The sequence below is a fragment of the Giraffa tippelskirchi genome, chromosome 8 (assembly GCF_054371585.1).
Source record: "Giraffa tippelskirchi isolate mGirTip1 chromosome 8, T2T-mGirTip1v1.2.pri, whole genome shotgun sequence".
In the NCBI taxonomy this organism is placed as follows: Eukaryota; Metazoa; Chordata; class Mammalia; order Artiodactyla; family Giraffidae; genus Giraffa; species Giraffa tippelskirchi.
The window spans coordinates 67987552-68008717 of NC_137282.1; the positions used below are offsets into that span (position 1 = coordinate 67987552).

At 54.7% G+C, this 21166-nt stretch overlaps 4 protein-coding genes across 5 annotated transcripts in view; 1 reads left to right on the top strand and 3 right to left on the bottom strand.

The window, feature by feature from the left end:
* LOC145517344 (uncharacterized) overlaps positions 1-21166 on the top strand; it is a 325418-nt gene that overhangs the window by 171982 nt on the left and 132270 nt on the right. The window contains exons 4-11 of one of the 2 annotated variants that reach the window (XR_014061971.1): positions 5151-5408; positions 6026-6137; positions 8229-8345; positions 10327-10552; positions 12795-13052; positions 13669-13780; positions 14001-14098; positions 14602-15194. The gene's annotated coding sequence lies outside the window, so the exon portion shown is untranslated. Of the gene's footprint in view, positions 1-584; positions 702-2682; positions 2909-5150; positions 5409-6025; positions 6138-6357; positions 6456-6958; positions 7552-8228; positions 8346-10326; positions 10553-12794; positions 13053-13668; positions 13781-14000; positions 14099-14601 lie in introns of those variants that run through there. The other variant, XR_014061969.1, reaches the window with a different exon arrangement.
* Positions 531-2340, bottom strand: LOC145517212 (uncharacterized). The gene is made up of 3 exons (XM_081519480.1): positions 2148-2340; positions 1436-1748; positions 531-1183 (listed from the first exon to the last, which is right to left on the bottom strand). The coding sequence occupies exons 1-3, from the start codon at positions 2280-2282 to the stop codon at positions 555-557; spliced, it is 1077 nt and encodes a 358-aa protein (XP_081375606.1). The 5' UTR covers positions 2283-2340; the 3' UTR covers positions 531-554.
* LOC145517113 (uncharacterized) lies at positions 8175-10414 on the bottom strand. The gene is made up of 3 exons (XM_081519373.1): positions 9792-10414; positions 9080-9392; positions 8175-8827 (listed from the first exon to the last, which is right to left on the bottom strand). The coding sequence occupies exons 1-3, from the start codon at positions 10026-10028 to the stop codon at positions 8199-8201; spliced, it is 1179 nt and encodes a 392-aa protein (XP_081375499.1). The 5' UTR covers positions 10029-10414; the 3' UTR covers positions 8175-8198.
* Positions 15818-19803, bottom strand: LOC145517129 (uncharacterized). The gene is made up of 3 exons (XM_081519391.1): positions 17435-19803; positions 16723-17035; positions 15818-16470 (listed from the first exon to the last, which is right to left on the bottom strand). The coding sequence occupies exons 1-3, from the start codon at positions 17669-17671 to the stop codon at positions 15842-15844; spliced, it is 1179 nt and encodes a 392-aa protein (XP_081375517.1). The 5' UTR covers positions 17672-19803; the 3' UTR covers positions 15818-15841.

The following is a 21166-nucleotide window of genomic DNA, read 5'->3' on the forward strand; positions in this document are numbered from 1 at the left end:
GAAGAACGCTTTCCTGGGCGTTGGGGTGGTTTGTTGTTCCAGCTCCCTTTCTTGGCTTCTTTTGGGAGCTGGTGCAACAAGAGGAGCTCAGCCTCTGCCTTCTGGCTGAGATGGCACCCTTCAAACAGCAATGCCTGCCTGGAGATAATGATGGCATTTGCCAAAAGGGCTTCGTTTGGCACATGGTATCTTGAAAGGACGTACAACGTCCTTTCAGCTATCAAAGGCTAGTTCAAAGGACATAAACATGAGAACTCTCCAGTGGAGTCTTACAGTAGGTGGAGCGTCCGAAAAAAACTCCTTCAGTCATTTCACTGAGAGTCATTGATTGGGGACACCAAGAATATAGGAAGGAATGCAGAAGGAAAAGATGAAATTGTGTTCAGGATCGGGCGGAGGGATGAACAGGGCGTGCTTGCCTTGAATCCAGGCTTTGTTGGGGGGTGGGGCATAAAGATGGAACGGGTCTGAAACTACAAAGTGGTGATGGTAACACAGTATCACCAGAGTTACACAACAGTGTTCCCAAATTGCAACAATGATGAAAAAGTTTACTAATCCCAACTTAACCAACAAAAATACAGGAAACCACGCAAAAAAGAAAACATCACCAGAAAGGTGGAAACAAACCAAATGCAAAGCAGTTCGGGGGAAAGGAACTCCATGTCCCCTGGGGGCAGACCGAGTTGACGGCGTCCACGGTGAGCAGACAGGGATGGAGGCTGCAGAGCCGACCGCTCCCCTGGACGTGGTGTTTCCGGCAAGGGCTCTGGGTCTCTGTCCAGAGCGGGGGCTCGTTCTCCCTGCAGGGGTGGGTGAGTCATCGTGGGCGTCTGGGTGTTGCGCGGGAGCCAGGGCAGGCTCTCCCTGCCGAGGCGGTGACTCCTCCTCTGCCTCGGGTTCTCCTGCCAAAGGCCGAGCAGGTAGAGGTGCACGTGGAGGTGGAGGTTCTGGCTGAGGGGGTGGGACATCAGTGCCTGGGGCTGGGGGTCCTGCAGGCACGGAGATCCGATCTGCCCGGTGTGCTGGCCAGTACCCAGCTGGCCTGGTGTCTCTGCGAGGGCAAGTCTCGGTTCTCCATCTGCCCTCGGTGGATCCCTGGGTCCTGCACCTGGAGCCACCACCTCTGTAGGGACAGGTCTGGGAAGTGGAGCCTGGTTCCAGTTGGAGGCCAGTGCTAGAGCTGTGGGAGAAGCATCGTTTGCCCGCAGGCCAGCCTTGGCATGTGCGTATCCCGGGACAGAAAGCTTCCAAGAGATTCCCAAAGAATACCCAGGGTCGGATGTCTTTTGGGACTGAAGTGTGCAAGATGGGGGGCGGGGGGTGTGAGGCCAGCGCTTGCTGCAGGCCCAGCAGCAGCTTTCGGGGACTCGTCCCTGTGTAGCTCAGCACCCCCTCCCCACACACTCCCGTACACCAGCCCCAGCGTCCTCACCTCTGTGCTCTGGCGTGCTGGGCTCCAGGTCCTCCTGCTGCCTCAGAGGCCGGGGTTCTCGGGACTCTGGGTCGGAGCCGGGTGTGCTGAGCTCCGTGGCAGCCTCAGACTGGGCCGCCGGGTGTATCCTGGGCGGTGTCTCGGCAGCAGGCCTTCCCCGCCTCCGCTTCGCCCCCGGTGGGGCTGATGCCTCCGTGGGCACGCTCACCTGGAGCCTGCACTGGGCCTCACGGGCGGGGGGGTGGTGCTCCGACCCCTCCCTCCGGGAGCTGGATGGGGTGTCCCCGTCCTCGGCCTCATCACGTGGGAAGCTCTGCAACGACAGTGACCGTCAGCCAGCCATGCTGGGAGTTTTCCGAGCTGGGCCTGGCCAGTGGAGCCGCTGCTTCGGCCTGCTCGAACTTCTCTGCCCAGAAGGGTCAGAGACGTGTGTCTGCTCAGATCCCCACCCGGGAGGAAAGAGACCCACCTGAGGGTGTGAGGTCAGCCTGGGCGGCCGGCCCTGCCCGCACTCTCCCCATCCCGCCCAGCATGCTCTCCCCTGGGGTGTGGACACAACTTGTCCGCAGGCTTCTGACCCCACATCCACCTGGGCTTCCTTGAGGGAGACACACCCCGAGAAACCCGCATCCACACACACAGGCAAAGGACCCGGTGTTTCCGGGTGGCATGGGAGAGGTGGCCTGGCCCGGCCTGGGGCTCCCCGTGTTACCTTTCTGTTTCTCCGGGCAAAGGGCCAGAGGCGTCTCGGGGGTGCCCTGAGCCAACGTCGACAGGGTGCCCACGCACACTGCCTGTGAGCTCTCCTGAGGCCCCGGCCTCTGGGCAGGGGCAAACAGCAGAACATCTCGGCAGCAAGTGATCTGGCTGGGGGCTCCTCTCCGCTCTCGAGGCCTGGATACCCGGGTTGCGGGTTCTGTTGGGTTCTGTTGCCGGCAGGTGACATCATTTCCTGGGGTTCGTGCTGAGGTCCCTTCCCCAAAACTTCCCAAGCGAATCCCTGGGTTTCTGACTGCTCGACCACCACCCTTAAGCCATGTGCAGGCACAGTGACACCCACCCAGCCCAGCCGACAGCCCTGGGGAGGCCTGGGTGCAGCCAGGGCCTGAGCTCCGAGGGCCCCGCTGCTCTCAGACCAGGCTCCTTCTTCTCATAAGTGGTGTGGCCCTGGACAAGCATATGCCCCTCAGGGTTTCCCCAGTCTCTCCATCTGCAGAGTGGCGGTCATTCTCCCATCTGCTTCCTAGGTCTGTCGGCCTACGAGCAGCTCCATGCCTTTCCACCTGGGGCCGATATCACGTGGAGCGTGTGCGCTGAGACTTCAGAAAGAAAGATTCCTTCCTGGGCTGACACAGCACAGAATGGGGCAGAACGAGGCCTGGATGTGCCGTGGTACCCAGGAAAAGGCACTCCCCCTCCTGACTGTTTTGAGACCCCGCATCCAAGTTGGAGGACCGAAAGGAAGACTCGAAGGTCTCCCTCTCTTATAGAAAAGAGTGGCCAACTTTCTGGTCCTCTGTTTCCATTGAGATTCTGTTCAAGTGTCCCAGCTCGGCTTCTGCGGGTGGCTGAGCTTCTAATGGCTCCCTGCGTTCTTGTCTTTTCCTCTCCAAACCTTCCGTCCTTTTCCCCCTTCTGGGGTGGATGGGCGCTGTCATTGCTTCTACCTTCGAGACAGATTGATGAAAAGTCTGGACCATCGACTCCTTTCCTCTCTTTGGTTCCGTGTCTCTCTCTGGCTGTGTCCCTCTCTTTTCCTTTCTCAATTCAGTCTGTGTCTTCCTCTTTCTCTCTCGTGTGTGGACGGATGGATGCTAGGAATGCACATGTATATGATTAGATGAGGGTTATGTTTTAGGGATAGGTTAGAGGGAGAGAAAGGCTTTAGGTCGGAGTTGGTCATGGGGGAAGGGTCAAGGGTGGTGGTGGTGTTTCTTGGAATCTGAGTGCTGTGCATTCTTCGTCTCTTTCCATATGAACCCCTTCTCAGATACACCACTTGCAAGGAGTCTCTCGTGTTCCGTTTCCTCTCTTTTGCATTTGTGAATGCTTGCTTAGCTTCTCTGTTGTGAAGAGGTTCCATTGGATGGAAACCCATTGGTGTACTTCGTGTACCTCTTTCCCTTACTTGAAGAGACCCATTTCTACCTCCGCCCAGCAAATGGCAAGGAGACTCTGATGTTAAGGAGCCTTTGACCTACGCTTCTTTCTAGCTATCTCATGACATCAGCCTTTAGGGTGAGGTTTTCCCCGATATTGAGGTGGTCTGAGATCAAAACCAATAGCGTTCTTCAGATGTAGCTGTCTGGTTTTCCCATGGACATGTATTGAAGAGGCTTTCTTGTTCCCATTTGGATATTCTCCCCTTCTGTGTCAGAGATGAGTTGAGCATGGATGCTGGGGTCTGTGTCTGGACCCTCAACTTTATTCCATCGATCTGGATCTGTGTGTGTTGTTGTATTCCCAATAGCATACTGTCCGGCTCCTGCTGCTGCTGCTGCGGCTAAGTCACCTCAGTCGTGTCTGACTCTGCGCGACCCCATGGCCTGCAGCCTACCAGGCTCCTCCGTCCAGGGCATTTTCCAGGCAAGAGTACTGGAGTGGGTCGCCATTGCCTTCTCCGATACTCTCCTGAGGATCCTAGTTTGGTCGTCTAATTTCCTTTCACACAACCTTGGATGTCCGTATCGGGGCTTTTTCGTCGGATTGTATTGACAATTTAGGCTCTTTTCTGTTTCCGTACCCCTTTTGCAATTCTTGGTTGGGTGCGAAAATGCATTGGCATTTTGGGAGGAATAGCATCGAAGCTGTGGATTGCCTTGTGGGGCTGGGATATCATTTTCCAAATAGGAATTCTTTCAAGCCCTGAGCACAGCTTCTCTTTCCAGGGATTGGTGTGGGCTTGATCTTCCTTCTTCCATCTCTCGCCGTTTTGTGAGAACAGGTCCTTCCTTCCCTTCTGGGTTAGATGGACCCGTGGGGATCACTTCAGTGAATGGCATTGTCAGTGGGGGTGATAATTCCCTTCTCATTGGAAGACTTTGCTGTGAGTATTAGAAATGCAAGTGATTTCTCTTCCCCTTCCTCCCTGTCCATCTCTCAGAGCCACCGGGAAACAGAGGCCTCACCCAGGGTCACACAGGCCTGAGGAGGTACAACTAGACTGTTGATTCTTCAGGCCCTCAGTGCTGGACATCATCCGGGATACTCTGTGTGTGTCTTCCTCAGTCTGGTGTCCCTTCAGACCTTTCCCTAGTTTTCACAGGCTTGTTGTGTTGGTGTTCTTTGTCTGTTTGGAGACACATCCTTGATAAGCTTTGTGTTTCCACTCATTCGTCTCGCGATGTGTGACCTGTCTTTTGCTTTTGTACTGAGGTCTTTCCCACAGTAGATATCTTTGATTTTGCAAAGTCCACTGTATTCTCCTGGTTTTTTTTGTGGACTGCCTTTTAGTTTTGTGTGTGAAGACTCAAAGCACGTGTCCGGTTTCGGCTCATTGTTCCTCTAGATTTGTGACAAGTTTTCATGGAATGTTTGTCTAGGGATAACTGGAAGTGAACTCGGTGTAAGGTGTCAAGTCTCCATCTTCATTCATGTCATCCCCTGCAGTTTCCAATACCCTGTTCCTGAGTGGTATTGGAGACCTTGAGGGAAGTTTGCTTGCATTGGAGTTTGCGTTTCCACCTTGATTAACTTCACACTGTTCTGCCCTCAGGGACACTGTCAAGGGGGAGTGAGGAGCAGCCTGCACTTCCAGCAGTGACCACACGGTGGGGCGAGTGCTGCTCTCCCCTCTGGGAGCCCCAGGCCACAGGCATCCCAGTGAGGAGCCAGCTCTGTGCTCAGCTGAAAGGAGTTAGTCTCTCAGGAGCCTCTGAGCCCTTCCGTTTGGATCACCCAGGGTGGGCATTTACTGTGACAGAAAAAATTGCCCTGAATTCCATGGACGGAAGAGCCTGGCTGTGTAGAGATCGTGAGTTGCCGTGAATCAGACACAACTGAGGACACAAAAATTCAATAGATTAAAACACTTTTTGGGTGTGGGGGGGAGTAAAAGGGGGTGATGTGGGTTTTTTTGTCTTATAAAATAGCCAAGGGAAATCTAGTTTAAACCTAAATTCACATATATGGGATAGGTATAGCTCTCCGTCACCCTATTAAAAAAACTACTAAACTTTTTTGAAAGTTTATTTTGTAGCTTCCTTGAGCACTTCATTGTGAAGCTTTTTTTTTTTTTTTTTTCTGTGACTTTGGCCTCATTAAAAAGTACGGTTTGCCTTTACTGGATAATTTTGTTCATTGGTTTCTTAGGGAATCTTGGTAATATTTGAGTTTCCTGGGGAGTATGGTCACATGACCTGGCCCTGGCCAATCGGTGCCTTCCACCTCCTTGGCCACTGTGATTGGCTCCGGACTGGGGCAGTGCCCAATCGGGGCCCAGGGCCGGGCCTCACGTTAGAAGCCAGGGGAAGAGGAGCTCTCGTCCTGCTGGGGTAGGGGAAGGGGTGGGGCCGGGGGAGGTCAGGCTCCATAAGTGGGAGGGGCGTGAGGTCCGCCTGCGGCAGTTGGTGACCTTCCTGCTCCCCTCAGGGCAGAGCCGCCGGCGTGAGAATGAGGGCGCTGCTGAGCCCAGGGACTGGGATGGCCTGTTGCTGCTGTGGTCCCAGAGCTCCACCCGAGACCTGAGGGAAGCCGTCTGCCCGTGAGTCCTCTCCCGCTTGTCTGTCAGCTTGTTTGAAACATGCTGGGTTTTCTGCCCAGCTGGCTAAGGGGAGTCCCTGGAAACGCAAGGGTGTGGGTTTTGGCAGACTTCAGGGAAGACATGCCAGATGAGCCTGGGAGACTCCAGCTTAATCTGGATTCAGGAGATATCTCCTCGGGCCAGCTAGTAATTGTAGGATAAGCCTAATGAGTCTTCACAGGATGAAGAGAGTAACGTGCCAAGGTAGCAATCGATGTCCTCATTCGAGAGGTTGAAGCTGGTGCTCAGAGAAGCGGGGAACTTGGCCAGAACAAGCAGGTGTGCACCCAGACAGAACCCCCAGATCCGGCCATTGGAGCTCAGGGAGGCCACTGGTGTGGCTTGTCCCTGTGGCAGGGGCCGAGGCATGCAGCCCACCCTGATTCCTGCGGGGGCCTGACTTGGGAAGTGCCATCTGGTAGCTTTGAGACTCACCAAACCAAATTGCACTGGAGAGAGGAAGGACACCTTCCTTCATCCACCCCCCACCCCCGCCGGATTCCCACATACCCTGACCCCTTTCTCTGGATTTCGGAGCCATTTCCAGAGTCCCGCTCATATGACCTCATTCGAAGTGCACTGTGGACGAGCTGCCATCTGCAGCTGCTACCACAGCAGCCAAGGGCTTTAGCTCCCGAGTACCTCCCTTCCTTTGGAACTTGGGGGCCCTCTACTCCCCACTTGCACACCACACACCTTTGCTGAGGATTGTGGGGACCCTCACTCAGTTTGCAGCACGTTGTAGCCATCCCTGTCCTCTCAATACCTCCCTTGAAACTCAGCTTGTGAGCTCCTTTGGAGCAGCGTGGCCCACCTGCAACACTGCAACGGAAGAGACACAGCTGACAGTGAAACAGCAGCTTAGATCTGACGGCCGGAAAGCTCTGTCAAAAGGGACCTCCCTCTTCACACCGTAGAGGCTCTAGGAGCCGCCAGGGTTTCGGAACCAGTGCTGGGGCCAAAAGGACTCCACAGCTGTTTTCCTTCCTGGGGAGGGTTCTGGCTCGAGTGGGAATGGCTCAAGTCTCCTAAGGTTCTGAAAGCCCACTGTGTGCAGATTCACGGTACACAGAGAGCAGAAGGTGGAGTCCTGTCCTGGAGGTGGTCACAGCTCACGGATGAGCCAGGCAGGCAGGCAGGCAGGGCATGAGAACACCTGAGCTGCCTTCATGAGTGAATGGTGTGGGGGCAGAGGAAGAGAAGCCGGTCTGCTCCCTCGTGTGGTGCCCAGGGCAGGTTGTCCCCAGAGGAATCCCTTACGACAGTGAGGACTATCACGGCTGTTTCCCAAGGGGTTCTGTCAGTGCGTGTCTTCCCCGGAGCGGTCAGGCCGTCTCTAAAATACACTGGCCATGGGCATTGCCTCTCCTTGGAACTTCCCATCTGTTTCTCTTTTTTATGGAACAGTGAATTTCTAGAGGGGTTCTGGGCCACAAGGATGTTGGGTCATTTTCTAGCCTTCTGTCATGAAGAACGCTTTCCTGGGCGTTGGGGTGGTTTGTTGTTCCAGCTCCCTTTCTTGGCTTCTTTTGGGAGCTGGTGCAACAAGAGGAGCTCAGCCTCTGCCTTCTGGCTGAGATGGCACCCTTCAAACAGCAATGCCTGCCTGGAGATAATGATGGCATTTGCCAAAAGGGCTTCGTTTGGCACATGGTATCTTGAAAGGACGTACAACGTCCTTTCAGCTATCAAAGGCTAGTTCAAAGGACATAAACATGAGAACTCTCCAGTGGAGTCTTACAGTAGGTGGAGCGTCCGAAAAAAACTCCTTCAGTCATTTCACTGAGAGTCATTGATTGGGGACACCAAGAATATAGGAAGGAATGCAGAAGGAAAAGATGAAATTGTGTTCAGGATCGGGCGGAGGGATGAACAGGGCGTGCTTGCCTTGAATCCAGGCTTTGTTGGGGGGTGGGGCATAAAGATGGAACGGGTCTGAAACTACAAAGTGGTGATGGTAACACAGTATCACCAGAGTTACACAACAGTGTTCCCAAATTGCAACAATGATGAAAAAGTTTACTAATCCCAACTTAACCAACAAAAATACAGGAAACCACGCAAAAAAGAAAACATCACCAGAAAGGTGGAAACAAACCAAATGCAAAGCAGTTCGGGGGAAAGGAACTCCATGTCCCCTGGGGGCAGACCGAGTTGACGGCGTCCACGGTGAGCAGACAGGGATGGAGGCTGCAGAGCCGACCGCTCCCCTGGACGTGGTGTTTCCGGCAAGGGCTCTGGGTCTCTGTCCAGAGCGGGGGCTCGTTCTCCCTGCAGGGGTGGGTGAGTCATCGTGGGCGTCTGGGTGTTGCGCGGGAGCCAGGGCAGGCTCTCCCTGCCGAGGCGGTGACTCCTCCTCTGCCTCGGGTTCTCCTGCCAAAGGCCGAGCAGGTAGAGGTGCACGTGGAGGTGGAGGTTCTGGCTGAGGGGGTGGGACATCAGTGCCTGGGGCTGGGGGTCCTGCAGGCACGGAGATCCGATCTGCCCGGTGTGCTGGCCAGTACCCAGCTGGCCTGGTGTCTCTGCGAGGGCAAGTCTCGGTTCTCCATCTGCCCTCGGTGGATCCCTGGGTCCTGCACCTGGAGCCACCACCTCTGTAGGGACAGGTCTGGGAAGTGGAGCCTGGTTCCAGTTGGAGGCCAGTGCTAGAGCTGTGGGAGAAGCATCGTTTGCCCGCAGGCCAGCCTTGGCATGTGCGTATCCCGGGACAGAAAGCTTCCAAGAGATTCCCAAAGAATACCCAGGGTCGGATGTCTTTTGGGACTGAAGTGTGCAAGATGGGGGGCGGGGGGTGTGAGGCCAGCGCTTGCTGCAGGCCCAGCAGCAGCTTTCGGGGACTCGTCCCTGTGTAGCTCAGCACCCCCTCCGCACACACTCCCGTACACCAGCCCCAGCGTCCTCACCTCTGTGCTCTGGCGTGCTGGGCTCCAGGTCCTCCTGCTGCCTCAGAGGCCGGGGTTCTCGGGACTCTGGGTCGGAGCCGGGTGTGCTGAGCTCCGTGGCAGCCTCAGACTGGGCCGCCGGGTGTATCCTGGGCGGTGTCTCGGCAGCAGGCCTTCCCCGCCTCCGCTTCGCCCCCGGTGGGGCTGATGCCTCCGTGGGCACGCTCACCTGGAGCCTGCACTGGGCCTCACGGGCGGGGGGGTGGTGCTCCGACCCCTCCCTCCGGGAGCTGGATGGGGTGTCCCCGTCCTCGGCCTCATCACGTGGGAAGCTCTGCAACGACAGTGACCGTCAGCCAGCCATGCTGGGAGTTTTCCGAGCTGGGCCTGGCCAGTGGAGCCGCTGCTTCGGCCTGCTCGAACTTCTCTGCCCAGAAGGGTCAGAGACGTGTGTCTGCTCAGATCCCCACCCGGGAGGAAAGAGACCCACCTGAGGGTGTGAGGTCAGCCTGGGCGGCCGGCCCTGCCCGCACTCTCCCCATCCCGCCCAGCATGCTCTCCCCTGGGGTGTGGACACAACTTGTCCGCAGGCTTCTGACCCCACATCCACCTGGGCTTCCTTGAGGGAGACACACCCCGAGAAACCCGCATCCACACACACAGGCAAAGGACCCGGTGTTTCCGGGTGGCATGGGAGAGGTGGCCTGGCCCGGCCTGGGGCTCCCCGTGTTACCTTTCTGTTTCTCCGGGCAAAGGGCCAGAGGCGTCTCGGGGGTGCCCTGAGCCAACGTCGACAGGGTGCCCACGCACACTGCCTGTGAGCTCTCCTGAGGCCCCGGCCTCTGGGCAGGGGCAAACAGCAGAACATCTCGGCAGCAAGTGATCTGGCTGGGGGCTCCTCTCCGCTCTCGAGGCCTGGATACCCGGGTTGCGGGTTCTGTTGGGTTCTGTTGCCGGCAGGTGACATCATTTCCTGGGGTTCGTGCTGAGGTCCCTTCCCCAAAACTTCCCAAGCGAATCCCTGGGTTTCTGACTGCTCGACCACCACCCTTAAGCCATGTGCAGGCACAGTGACACCCACCCAGCCCAGCCGACAGCCCTGGGGAGGCCTGGGTGCAGCCAGGGCCTGAGCTCCGAGGGCCCCGCTGCTCTCAGACCAGGCTCCTTCTTCTCATAAGTGGTGTGGCCCTGGACAAGCATATGCCCCTCAGGGTTTCCCCAGTCTCTCCATCTGCAGAGTGGCGGTCATTCTCCCATCTGCTTCCTAGGTCTGTCGGCCTACGAGCAGCTCCATGCCTTTCCACCTGGGGCCGATATCACGTGGAGCGTGTGCGCTGAGACTTCAGAAAGAAAGATTCCTTCCTGGGCTGACACAGCACAGAATGGGGCAGAACGAGGCCTGGATGTGCCGTGGTACCCAGGAAAAGGCACTCCCCCTCCTGACTGTTTTGAGACCCCGCATCCAAGTTGGAGGACCGAAAGGAAGACTCGAAGGTCTCCCTCTCTTATAGAAAAGAGTGGCCAACTTTCTGGTCCTCTGTTTCCATTGAGATTCTGTTCAAGTGTCCCAGCTCGGCTTCTGCGGGTGGCTGAGCTTCTAATGGCTCCCTGCGTTCTTGTCTTTTCCTCTCCAAACCTTCCGTCCTTTTCCCCCTTCTGGGGTGGATGGGCGCTGTCATTGCTTCTACCTTCGAGACAGATTGATGAAAAGTCTGGACCATCGACTCCTTTCCTCTCTTTGGTTCCGTGTCTCTCTCTGGCTGTGTCCCTCTCTTTTCCTTTCTCAATTCAGTCTGTGTCTTCCTCTTTCTCTCTCGTGTGTGGACGGATGGATGCTAGGAATGCACATGTATATGATTAGATGAGGGTTATGTTTTAGGGATAGGTTAGAGGGAGAGAAAGGCTTTAGGTCGGAGTTGGTCATGGGGGAAGGGTCAAGGGTGGTGGTGGTGTTTCTTGGAATCTGAGTGCTGTGCATTCTTCGTCTCTTTCCATATGAACCCCTTCTCAGATACACCACTTGCAAGGAGTCTCTCGTGTTCCGTTTCCTCTCTTTTGCATTTGTGAATGCTTGCTTAGCTTCTCTGTTGTGAAGAGGTTCCATTGGATGGAAACCCATTGGTGTACTTCGTGTACCTCTTTCCCTTACTTGAAGAGACCCATTTCTACCTCCGCCCAGCAAATGGCAAGGAGACTCTGATGTTAAGGAGCCTTTGACCTACGCTTCTTTCTAGCTATCTCATGACATCAGCCTTTAGGGTGAGGTTTTCCCCGATATTGAGGTGGTCTGAGATCAAAACCAATAGCGTTCTTCAGATGTAGCTGTCTGGTTTTCCCATGGACATGTATTGAAGAGGCTTTCTTGTTCCCATTTGGATATTCTCCCCTTCTGTGTCAGAGATGAGTTGAGCATGGATGCTGGGGTCTGTGTCTGGACCCTCAACTTTATTCCATCGATCTGGATCTGTGTGTGTTGTTGTATTCCCAATAGCATACTGTCCGGCTCCTGCTGCTGCTGCTGCGGCTAAGTCACCTCAGTCGTGTCTGACTCTGCGCGACCCCATGGCCTGCAGCCTACCAGGCTCCTCCGTCCAGGGCATTTTCCAGGCAAGAGTACTGGAGTGGGTCGCCATTGCCTTCTCCGATACTCTCCTGAGGATCCTAGTTTGGTCGTCTAATTTCCTTTCACACAACCTTGGATGTCCGTATCGGGGCTTTTTCGTCGGATTGTATTGACAATTTAGGCTCTTTTCTGTTTCCGTACCCCTTTTGCAATTCTTGGTTGGGTGCGAAAATGCATTGGCATTTTGGGAGGAATAGCATCGAAGCTGTGGATTGCCTTGTGGGGCTGGGATATCATTTTCCAAATAGGAATTCTTTCAAGCCCTGAGCACAGCTTCTCTTTCCAGGGATTGGTGTGGGCTTGATCTTCCTTCTTCCATCTCTCGCCGTTTTGTGAGAACAGGTCCTTCCTTCCCTTCTGGGTTAGATGGACCCGTGGGGATCACTTCAGTGAATGGCATTGTCAGTGGGGGTGATAATTCCCTTCTCATTGGAAGACTTTGCTGTGAGTATTAGAAATGCAAGTGATTTCTCTTCCCCTTCCTCCCTGTCCATCTCTCAGAGCCACCGGGAAACAGAGGCCTCACCCAGGGTCACACAGGCCTGAGGAGGTACAACTAGACTGTTGATTCTTCAGGCCCTCAGTGCTGGACATCATCCGGGATACTCTGTGTGTGTCTTCCTCAGTCTGGTGTCCCTTCAGACCTTTCCCTAGTTTTCACAGGCTTGTTGTGTTGGTGTTCTTTGTCTGTTTGGAGACACATCCTTGATAAGCTTTGTGTTTCCACTCATTCGTCTCGCGATGTGTGACCTGTCTTTTGCTTTTGTACTGAGGTCTTTCCCACAGTAGATATCTTTGATTTTGCAAAGTCCACTGTATTCTCCTGGTTTTTTTTGTGGACTGCCTTTTAGTTTTGTGTGTGAAGACTCAAAGCACGTGTCCGGTTTCGGCTCATTGTTCCTCTAGATTTGTGACAAGTTTTCATGGAATGTTTGTCTAGGGATAACTGGAAGTGAACTCGGTGTAAGGTGTCAAGTCTCCATCTTCATTCATGTCATCCCCTGCAGTTTCCAATACCCTGTTCCTGAGTGGTATTGGAGACCTTGAGGGAAGTTTGCTTGCATTGGAGTTTGCGTTTCCACCTTGATTAACTTCACACTGTTCTGCCCTCAGGGACACTGTCAAGGGGGAGTGAGGAGCAGCCTGCACTTCCAGCAGTGACCACACGGTGGGGCGAGTGCTGCTCTCCCCTCTGGGAGCCCCAGGCCACAGGCATCCCAGTGAGGAGCCAGCTCTGTGCTCAGCTGAAAGGAGTTAGTCTCTCAGGAGCCTCTGAGCCCTTCCGTTTGGATCACCCAGGGTGGGCATTTACTGTGACAGAAAAAATTGCCCTGAATTCCATGGACGGAAGAGCCTGGCTGTGTAGAGATCGTGAGTTGCCGTGAATCAGACACAACTGAGGACACAAAAATTCAATAGATTAAAACACTTTTTGGGTGTGGGGGGGAGTAAAAGGGGGTGATGTGGGTTTTTTTGTCTTATAAAATAGCCAAGGGAAATCTAGTTTAAACCTAAATTCACATATATGGGATAGGTATAGCTCTCCGTCACCCTATTAAAAAAACTACTAAACTTTTTTGAAAGTTTATTTTGTAGCTTCCTTGAGCACTTCATTGTGAAGCTTTTTTTTTTTTTTTTTCTGTGACTTTGGCCTCATTAAAAAGTACGGTTTGCCTTTACTGGATAATTTTGTTCATTGGTTTCTTAGGGAATCTTGGTAATATTTGAGTTTCCTGGGGAGTATGGTCACATGACCTGGCCCTGGCCAATCGGTGCCTTCCACCTCCTTGGCCACTGTGATTGGCTCCGGACTGGGGCAGTGCCCAATCGGGGCCCAGGGCCGGGCCTCACGTTAGAAGCCAGGGGAAGAGGAGCTCTCGTCCTGCTGGGGTAGGGGAAGGGGTGGGGCCGGGGGAGGTCAGGCTCCATAAGTGGGAGGGGCGTGAGGTCCGCCTGCGGCAGTTGGTGACCTTCCTGCTCCCCTCAGGGCAGAGCCGCCGGCGTGAGAATGAGGGCGCTGCTGAGCCCAGGGACTGGGATGGCCTGTTGCTGCTGTGGTCCCAGAGCTCCACCCGAGACCTGAGGGAAGCCGTCTGCCCGTGAGTCCTCTCCCGCTTGTCTGTCAGCTTGTTTGAAACATGCTGGGTTTTCTGCCCAGCTGGCTAAGGGGAGTCCCTGGAAACGCAAGGGTGTGGGTTTTGGCAGACTTCAGGGAAGACATGCCAGATGAGCCTGGGAGACTCCAGCTTAATCTGGATTCAGGAGATATCTCCTCGGGCCAGCTAGTAATTGTAGGATAAGCCTAATGAGTCTTCACAGGATGAAGAGAGTAACGTGCCAAGGTAGCAATCGATGTCCTCATTCGAGAGGTTGAAGCTGGTGCTCAGAGAAGCGGGGAACTTGGCCAGAACAAGCAGGTGTGCACCCAGACAGAACCCCCAGATCCGGCCATTGGAGCTCAGGGAGGCCACTGGTGTGGCTTGTCCCTGTGGCAGGGGCCGAGGCATGCAGCCCACCCTGATTCCTGCGGGGGCCTGACTTGGGAAGTGCCATCTGGTAGCTTTGAGACTCACCAAACCAAATTGCACTGGAGAGAGGAAGGACACCTTCCTTCATCCACCCCCCACCCCCGCCGGATTCCCACATACCCTGACCCCTTTCTCTGGATTTCGGAGCCATTTCCAGAGTCCCGCTCATATGACCTCATTCGAAGTGCACTGTGGACGAGCTGCCATCTGCAGCTGCTACCACAGCAGCCAAGGGCTTTAGCTCCCGAGTACCTCCCTTCCTTTGGAACTTGGGGGCCCTCTACTCCCCACTTGCACACCACACACCTTTGCTGAGGATTGTGGGGACCCTCACTCAGTTTGCAGCACGTTGTAGCCATCCCTGTCCTCTCAATACCTCCCTTGAAACTCAGCTTGTGAGCTCCTTTGGAGCAGCGTGGCCCACCTGCAACACTGCAACGGAAGAGACACAGCTGACAGTGAAACAGCAGCTTAGATCTGACGGCCGGAAAGCTCTGTCAAAAGGGACCTCCCTCTTCACACCGTAGAGGCTCTAGGAGCCGCCAGGGTTTCGGAACCAGTGCTGGGGCCAAAAGGACTCCACAGCTGTTTTCCTTCCTGGGGAGGGTTCTGGCTCGAGTGGGAATGGCTCAAGTCTCCTAAGGTTCTGAAAGCCCACTGTGTGCAGATTCACGGTACACAGAGAGCAGAAGGTGGAGTCCTGTCCTGGAGGTGGTCACAGCTCACGGATGAGCCAGGCAGGCAGGCAGGCAGGGCATGAGAACACCTGAGCTGCCTTCATGAGTGAATGGTGTGGGGGCAGAGGAAGAGAAGCCGGTCTGCTCCCTCGTGTGGTGCCCAGGGCAGGTTGTCCCCAGAGGAATCCCTTACGACAGTGAGGACTATCACGGCTGTTTCCCAAGGGGTTCTGTCAGTGCGTGTCTTCCCCGGAGCGGTCAGGCCGTCTCTAAAATACACTGGCCATGGGCATTGCCTCTCCTTGGAACTTCCCATCTGTTTCTCTTTTTTATGGAACAGTGAATTTCTAGAGGGGTTCTGGGCCACAAGGATGTTGGGTCATTTTCTAGCCTTCTGTCATGAAGAACGCTTTCCTGGGCGTTGGGGTGGTTTGTTGTTCCAGCTCCCTTTCTTGGCTTCTTTTGGGAGCTGGTGCAACAAGAGGAGCTCAGCCTCTGCCTTCTGGCTGAGATGGCACCCTTCAAACAGCAATGCCTGCCTGGAGATAATGATGGCATTTGCCAAAAGGGCTTCGTTTGGCACATGGTATCTTGAAAGGACGTACAACGTCCTTTCAGCTATCAAAGGCTAGTTCAAAGGACATAAACATGAGAACTCTCCAGTGGAGTCTTACAGTAGGTGGAGCGTCCGAAAAAAACTCCTTCAGTCATTTCACTGAGAGTCATTGATTGGGGACACCAAGAATATAGGAAGGAATGCAGAAGGAAAAGATGAAATTGTGTTCAGGATCGGGCGGAGGGATGAACAGGGCGTGCTTGCCTTGAATCCAGGCTTTGTTGGGGGGTGGGGCATAAAGATGGAACGGGTCTGAAACTACAAAGTGGTGATGGTAACACAGTATCACCAGAGTTACACAACAGTGTTCCCAAATTGCAACAATGATGAAAAAGTTTACTAATCCCAACTTAACCAACAAAAATACAGGAAACCACGCAAAAAAGAAAACATCACCAGAAAGGTGGAAACAAACCAAATGCAAAGCAGTTCGGGGGAAAGGAACTCCATGTCCCCTGGGGGCAGACCGAGTTGACGGCGTCCACGGTGAGCAGACAGGGATGGAGGCTGCAGAGCCGACCGCTCCCCTGGACGTGGTGTTTCCGGCAAGGGCTCTGGGTCTCTGTCCAGAGCGGGGGCTCGTTCTCCCTGCAGGGGTGGGTGAGTCATCGTGGGCGTCTGGGTGTTGCGCGGGAGCCAGGGCAGGCTCTCCCTGCCGAGGCGGTGACTCCTCCTCTGCCTCGGGTTCTCCTGCCAAAGGCCGAGCAGGTAGAGGTGCACGTGGAGGTGGAGGTTCTGGCTGAGGGGGTGGGACATCAGTGCCTGGGGCTGGGGGTCCTGCAGGCACGGAGATCCGATCTGCCCGGTGTGCTGGCCAGTACCCAGCTGGCCTGGTGTCTCTGCGAGGGCAAGTCTCGGTTCTCCATCTGCCCTCGGTGGATCCCTGGGTCCTGCACCTGGAGCCACCACCTCTGTAGGGACAGGTCTGGGAAGTGGAGCCTGGTTCCAGTTGGAGGCCAGTGCTAGAGCTGTGGGAGAAGCATCGTTTGCCCGCAGGCCAGCCTTGGCATGTGCGTATCCCGGGACAGAAAGCTTCCAAGAGATTCCCAAAGAATACCCAGGGTCGGATGTCTTTTGGGACTGAAGTGTGCAAGATGGGGGGCGGGGGGTGTGAGGCCAGCGCTTGCTGCAGGCCCAGCAGCAGCTTTCGGGGACTCGTCCCTGTGTAGCTCAGCACCCCCTCCGCACACACTCCCGTACACCAGCCCCAGCGTCCTCACCTCTGTGCTCTGGCGTGCTGGGCTCCAGGTCCTCCTGCTGCCTCAGAGGCCGGGGTTCTCGGGACTCTGGGTCGGAGCCGGGTGTGCTGAGCTCCGTGGCAGCCTCAGACTGGGCCGCCGGGTGTATCCTGGGCGGTGTCTCGGCAGCAGGCCTTCCCCGCCTCCGCTTCGCCCCCGGTGGGGCTGATGCCTCCGTGGGCACGCTCACCTGGAGCCTGCACTGGGCCTCACGGGCGGGGGGGTGGTGCTCCGACCCCTCCCTCCGGGAGCTGGATGGGGTGTCCCCGTCCTCGGCCTCATCACGTGGGAAGCTCTGCAACGACAGTGACCGTCAGCCAGCCATGCTGGGAGTTTTCCGAGCTGGGCCTGGCCAGTGGAGCCGCTGCTTCGGCCTGCTCGAACTTCTCTGCCCAGAAGGGTCAGAGACGTGTGTCTGCTCAGATCCCCACCCGGGAGGAAAGAGACCCACCTGAGGGTGTGAGGTCAGCCTGGGCGGCCGGCCCTGCCCGCACTCTCCCCATCCCGCCCAGCATGCTCTCCCCTGGGGTGTGGACACAACTTGTCCGCAGGCTTCTGACCCCACATCCACCTGGGCTTCCTTGAGGGAGACACACCCCGACAAACCCGCATCCACACACACAGGCAAAGGACCCGGTGTTTCCGGGTGGCATGGGAGAGGTGGCCTGGCCCGGCCTGGGGCTCCCCGTGTTACCTTTCTGTTTCTCCGGGCAAAGGGCCAGAGGCGTCTCGGGGGTGCCCTGAGCCAACGTCGACAGGGTGCCCACGCACACTGCCTGTGAGCTCTCCTGAGGCCCCGGCCTCTGGGCAGGGGCAAACAGCAGAACATCTCGGCAGCAAGTGATCTGGCTGGGGGCTCCTCTCCGCTCTCGAGGCCTGGATACCCGGGTTGCGGGTTCTGTTGGGTTCTGTTGCCGGCAGGTGACATCATTTCCTGGGGTTCGTGCTGAGGTCCCTTCCCCAAAACTTCCCAAGCGAATCCCTGGGTTTCTGACTGCTCGACCACCACCCTTAAGCCATGTGCAGGCACAGTGACACCCACCCAGCCCAGCCGACAGCCCTGGGGAGGCCTGGGTGCAGCCAGGGCCTGAGCTCCGAGGGCCCCGCTGCTCTCAGACCAGGCTCCTTCTTCTCATAAGTGGTGTGGCCCTGGACAAGCATATGCCCCTCAGGGTTTCCCCAGTCTCTCCATCTGCAGAGTGGCGGTCATTCTCCCATCTGCTTCCTAGGTCTGTCGGCCTACGAGCAGCTCCATGCCTTTCCACCTGGGGCCGATATCACGTGGAGCGTGTGCGCTGAGACTTCAGAAAGAAAGATTCCTTCCTGGGCTGACACAGCACAGAATGGGGCAGAACGAGGCCTGGATGTGCCGTGGTACCCAGGAAAAGGCACTCCCCCTCCTGACTGTTTTGAGACCCCGCATCCAAGTTGGAGGACCGAAAGGAAGACTCGAAGGTCTCCCTCTCTTATAGAAAAGAGTGGCCAACTTTCTGGTCCTCTGTTTCCATTGAGATTCTGTTCAAGTGTCCCAGCTCGGCTTCTGCGGGTGGCTGAGCTTCTAATGGCTCCCTGCGTTCTTGTCTTTTCCTCTCCAAACCTTCCGTCCTTTTCCCCCTTCTGGGGTGGATGGGCGCTGTCATTGCTTCTACCTTCGAGACAGATTGATGAAAAGTCTGGACCATCGACTCCTTTCCTCTCTTTGGTTCCGTGTCTCTCTCTGGCTGTGTCCCTCTCTTTTCCTTTCTCAATTCAGTCTGTGTCTTCCTCTTTCTCTCTCGTGTGTGGACGGATGGATGCTAGGAATGCACATGTATATGATTAGATGAGGGTTATGTTTTAGGGATAGGTTAGAGGGAGAGAAAGGCTTTAGGTCGGAGTTGGTCATGGGGGAAGGGTCAAGGGTGGTGGTGGTGTTTCTTGGAATCTGAGTGCTGTGCATTCTTCGTCTCTTTCCATATGAACCCCTTCTCAGATACACCACTTGCAAGGAGTCTCTCGTGTTCCGTTTCCTCTCTTTTGCATTTGTGAATGCTTGCTTAGCTTCTCTGTTGTGAAGAGGTTCCATTGGATGGAAACCCATTGGTGTACTTCGTGTACCTCTTTCCCTTACTTGAAGAGACCCATTTCTACCTCCGCCCAGCAAATGGCAAGGAGACTCTGATGTTAAGGAGCCTTTGACCTACGCTTCTTTCTAGCTATCTCATGACATCAGCCTTTAGGGTGAGGTTTTCCCCGATATTGAGGTGGTCTGAGATCAAAACCAATAGCGTTCTTCAGATGTAGCTGTCTGGTTTTCCCATGGACATGTATTGAAGAGGCTTTCTTGTTCCCATTTGGATATTCTCCCCTTCTGTGTCAGAGATGAGTTGAGCATGGATGCTGGGGTCTGTGTCTGGACCCTCAACTTTATTCCATCGATCTGGATCTGTGTGTGTTGTTGTATTCCCAATAGCATACTGTCCGGCTCCTGCTGCTGCTGCTGCGGCTAAGTCACCTCAGTCGTGTCTGACTCTGCGCGACCCCATGGCCTGCAGCCTACCAGGCTCCTCCGTCCAGGGCATTTTCCAGGCAAGAGTACTGGAGTGGGTCGCCATTGCCTTCTCCGATACTCTCCTGAGGATCCTAGTTTGGTCGTCTAATTTCCTTTCACACAACCTTGGATGTCCGTATCGGGGCTTTTTCGTCGGATTGTATTGACAATTTAGGCTCTTTTCTGTTTCCGTACCCCTTTTGCAATTCTTGGTTGGGTGCGAAAATGCATTGGCATTTTGGGAGGAATAGCATCGAAGCTGTGGATTGCCTTGTGGGGCTGGGATATCATTTTCCAAATAGGAATTCTTTCAAGCCCTGAGCACAGCTTCTCTTTCCAGGGATTGGTGTGGGCTTGATCTTCCTTCTTCCATCTCTCGCCGTTTTGTGAGAACAGGTCCTTCCTTCCCTTCTGGGTTAGATGGACCCGTGGGGATCACTTCAGTGAATGGCATTGTCAGTGGGGGTGATAATTCCCTTCTCATTGGAAGACTTTGCTGTGAGTATTAGAAATGCAAGTGATTTCTCTTCCCCTTCCTCCCTGTCCATCTCTCAGAGCCACCGGGAAACAGAGGCCTCACCCAGGGTCACACAGGCCTGAGGAGGTACAACTAGACTGTTGATTCTTCAGGCCCTCAGTGCTGGACATCATCCGGGATACTCTGTGTGTGTCTTCCTCAGTCTGGTGTCCCTTCAGACCTTTCCCTAGTTTTCACAGGCTTGTTGTGTTGGTGTTCTTTGTCTGTTTGGAGACACATCCTTGATAAGCTTTGTGTTTCCACTCATTCGTCTCGCGATGTGTGACCTGTCTTTTGCTTTTGTACTGAGGTCTTTCCCACAGTAGATATCTTTGATTTTGCAAAGTCCACTGTATTCTCCTGGTTTTTTTTTGTGGACTGCCTTTTAGTTTTGTGTGTGAAGACTCAAAGCACGTGTCCGGTTTCGGCTCATTGTTCCTCTAGATTTGTGACAAGTTTTCATGGAATGTTTGTCTAGGGATAACTGGAAGTGAACTCGGTGTAAGGTGTCAAGTCTCCATCTTCATTCATGTCATCCCCTGCAGTTTCCAATACCCTGTTCCTGAGTGGTATTGGAGACCTTGAGGGAAGTTTGCTTGCATTGGAGTTTGCGTTTCCACCTTGATTAACTTCACACTGTTCTGCCCTCAGGGACACTGTCAAGGGGGAGTGAGGAGCAGCCTGCACTTCCAGCAGTGACCACACGGTGGGGCGAGTGCTGCTCTCCCCTCTGGGAGCCCCAGGCCACAGGCATCCCAGTGAGGAGCCAGCTCTGTGCTCAGCTGAAAGGAGTTAGTCTCTCAGGAGCCTCTGAGCCCTTCCGTTTGGATCACCCAGGGTGGGCATTTACTGTGACAGAAAAAATTGCCCTGAATTCCATGGACGGAAGAGCCTGGCTGTGTAGAGATCGTGAGTTGCCGTGAATCAGACACAACTGAGGACACAAAAATTCAATAGATTAAAACACTTTTTGGGTGTGGGGGGGAGTAAAAGGGGGTGATGTGGGTTTTTTTGTCTTATAAAATAGCCAAGGGAAATCTAGTTTAAACCTAAATTCACATATATGGGATAGGTATAGCTCTCCGTCACCCTATTAAAAAAACTACTAAACTTTTTTGAAAGTTTATTTTGTAGCTTCCTTGAGCACTTCATTGTGAAGCTTTTTTTTTTTTTTTTTTCTGTGACTTTGGCCTCATTAAAAAGTACGGTTTGCCTTTACTGGATAATTTTGTTCATTGGTTTCTTAGGGAATCTTGGTAATATTTGAGTTTCCTGGGGAGTATGGTCACATGACCTGGCCCTGGCCAATCGGTGCCTTCCACCTCCTTGGCCACTGTGATTGGCTCCGGACTGGGGCAGTGCCCAATCGGGGCCCAGGG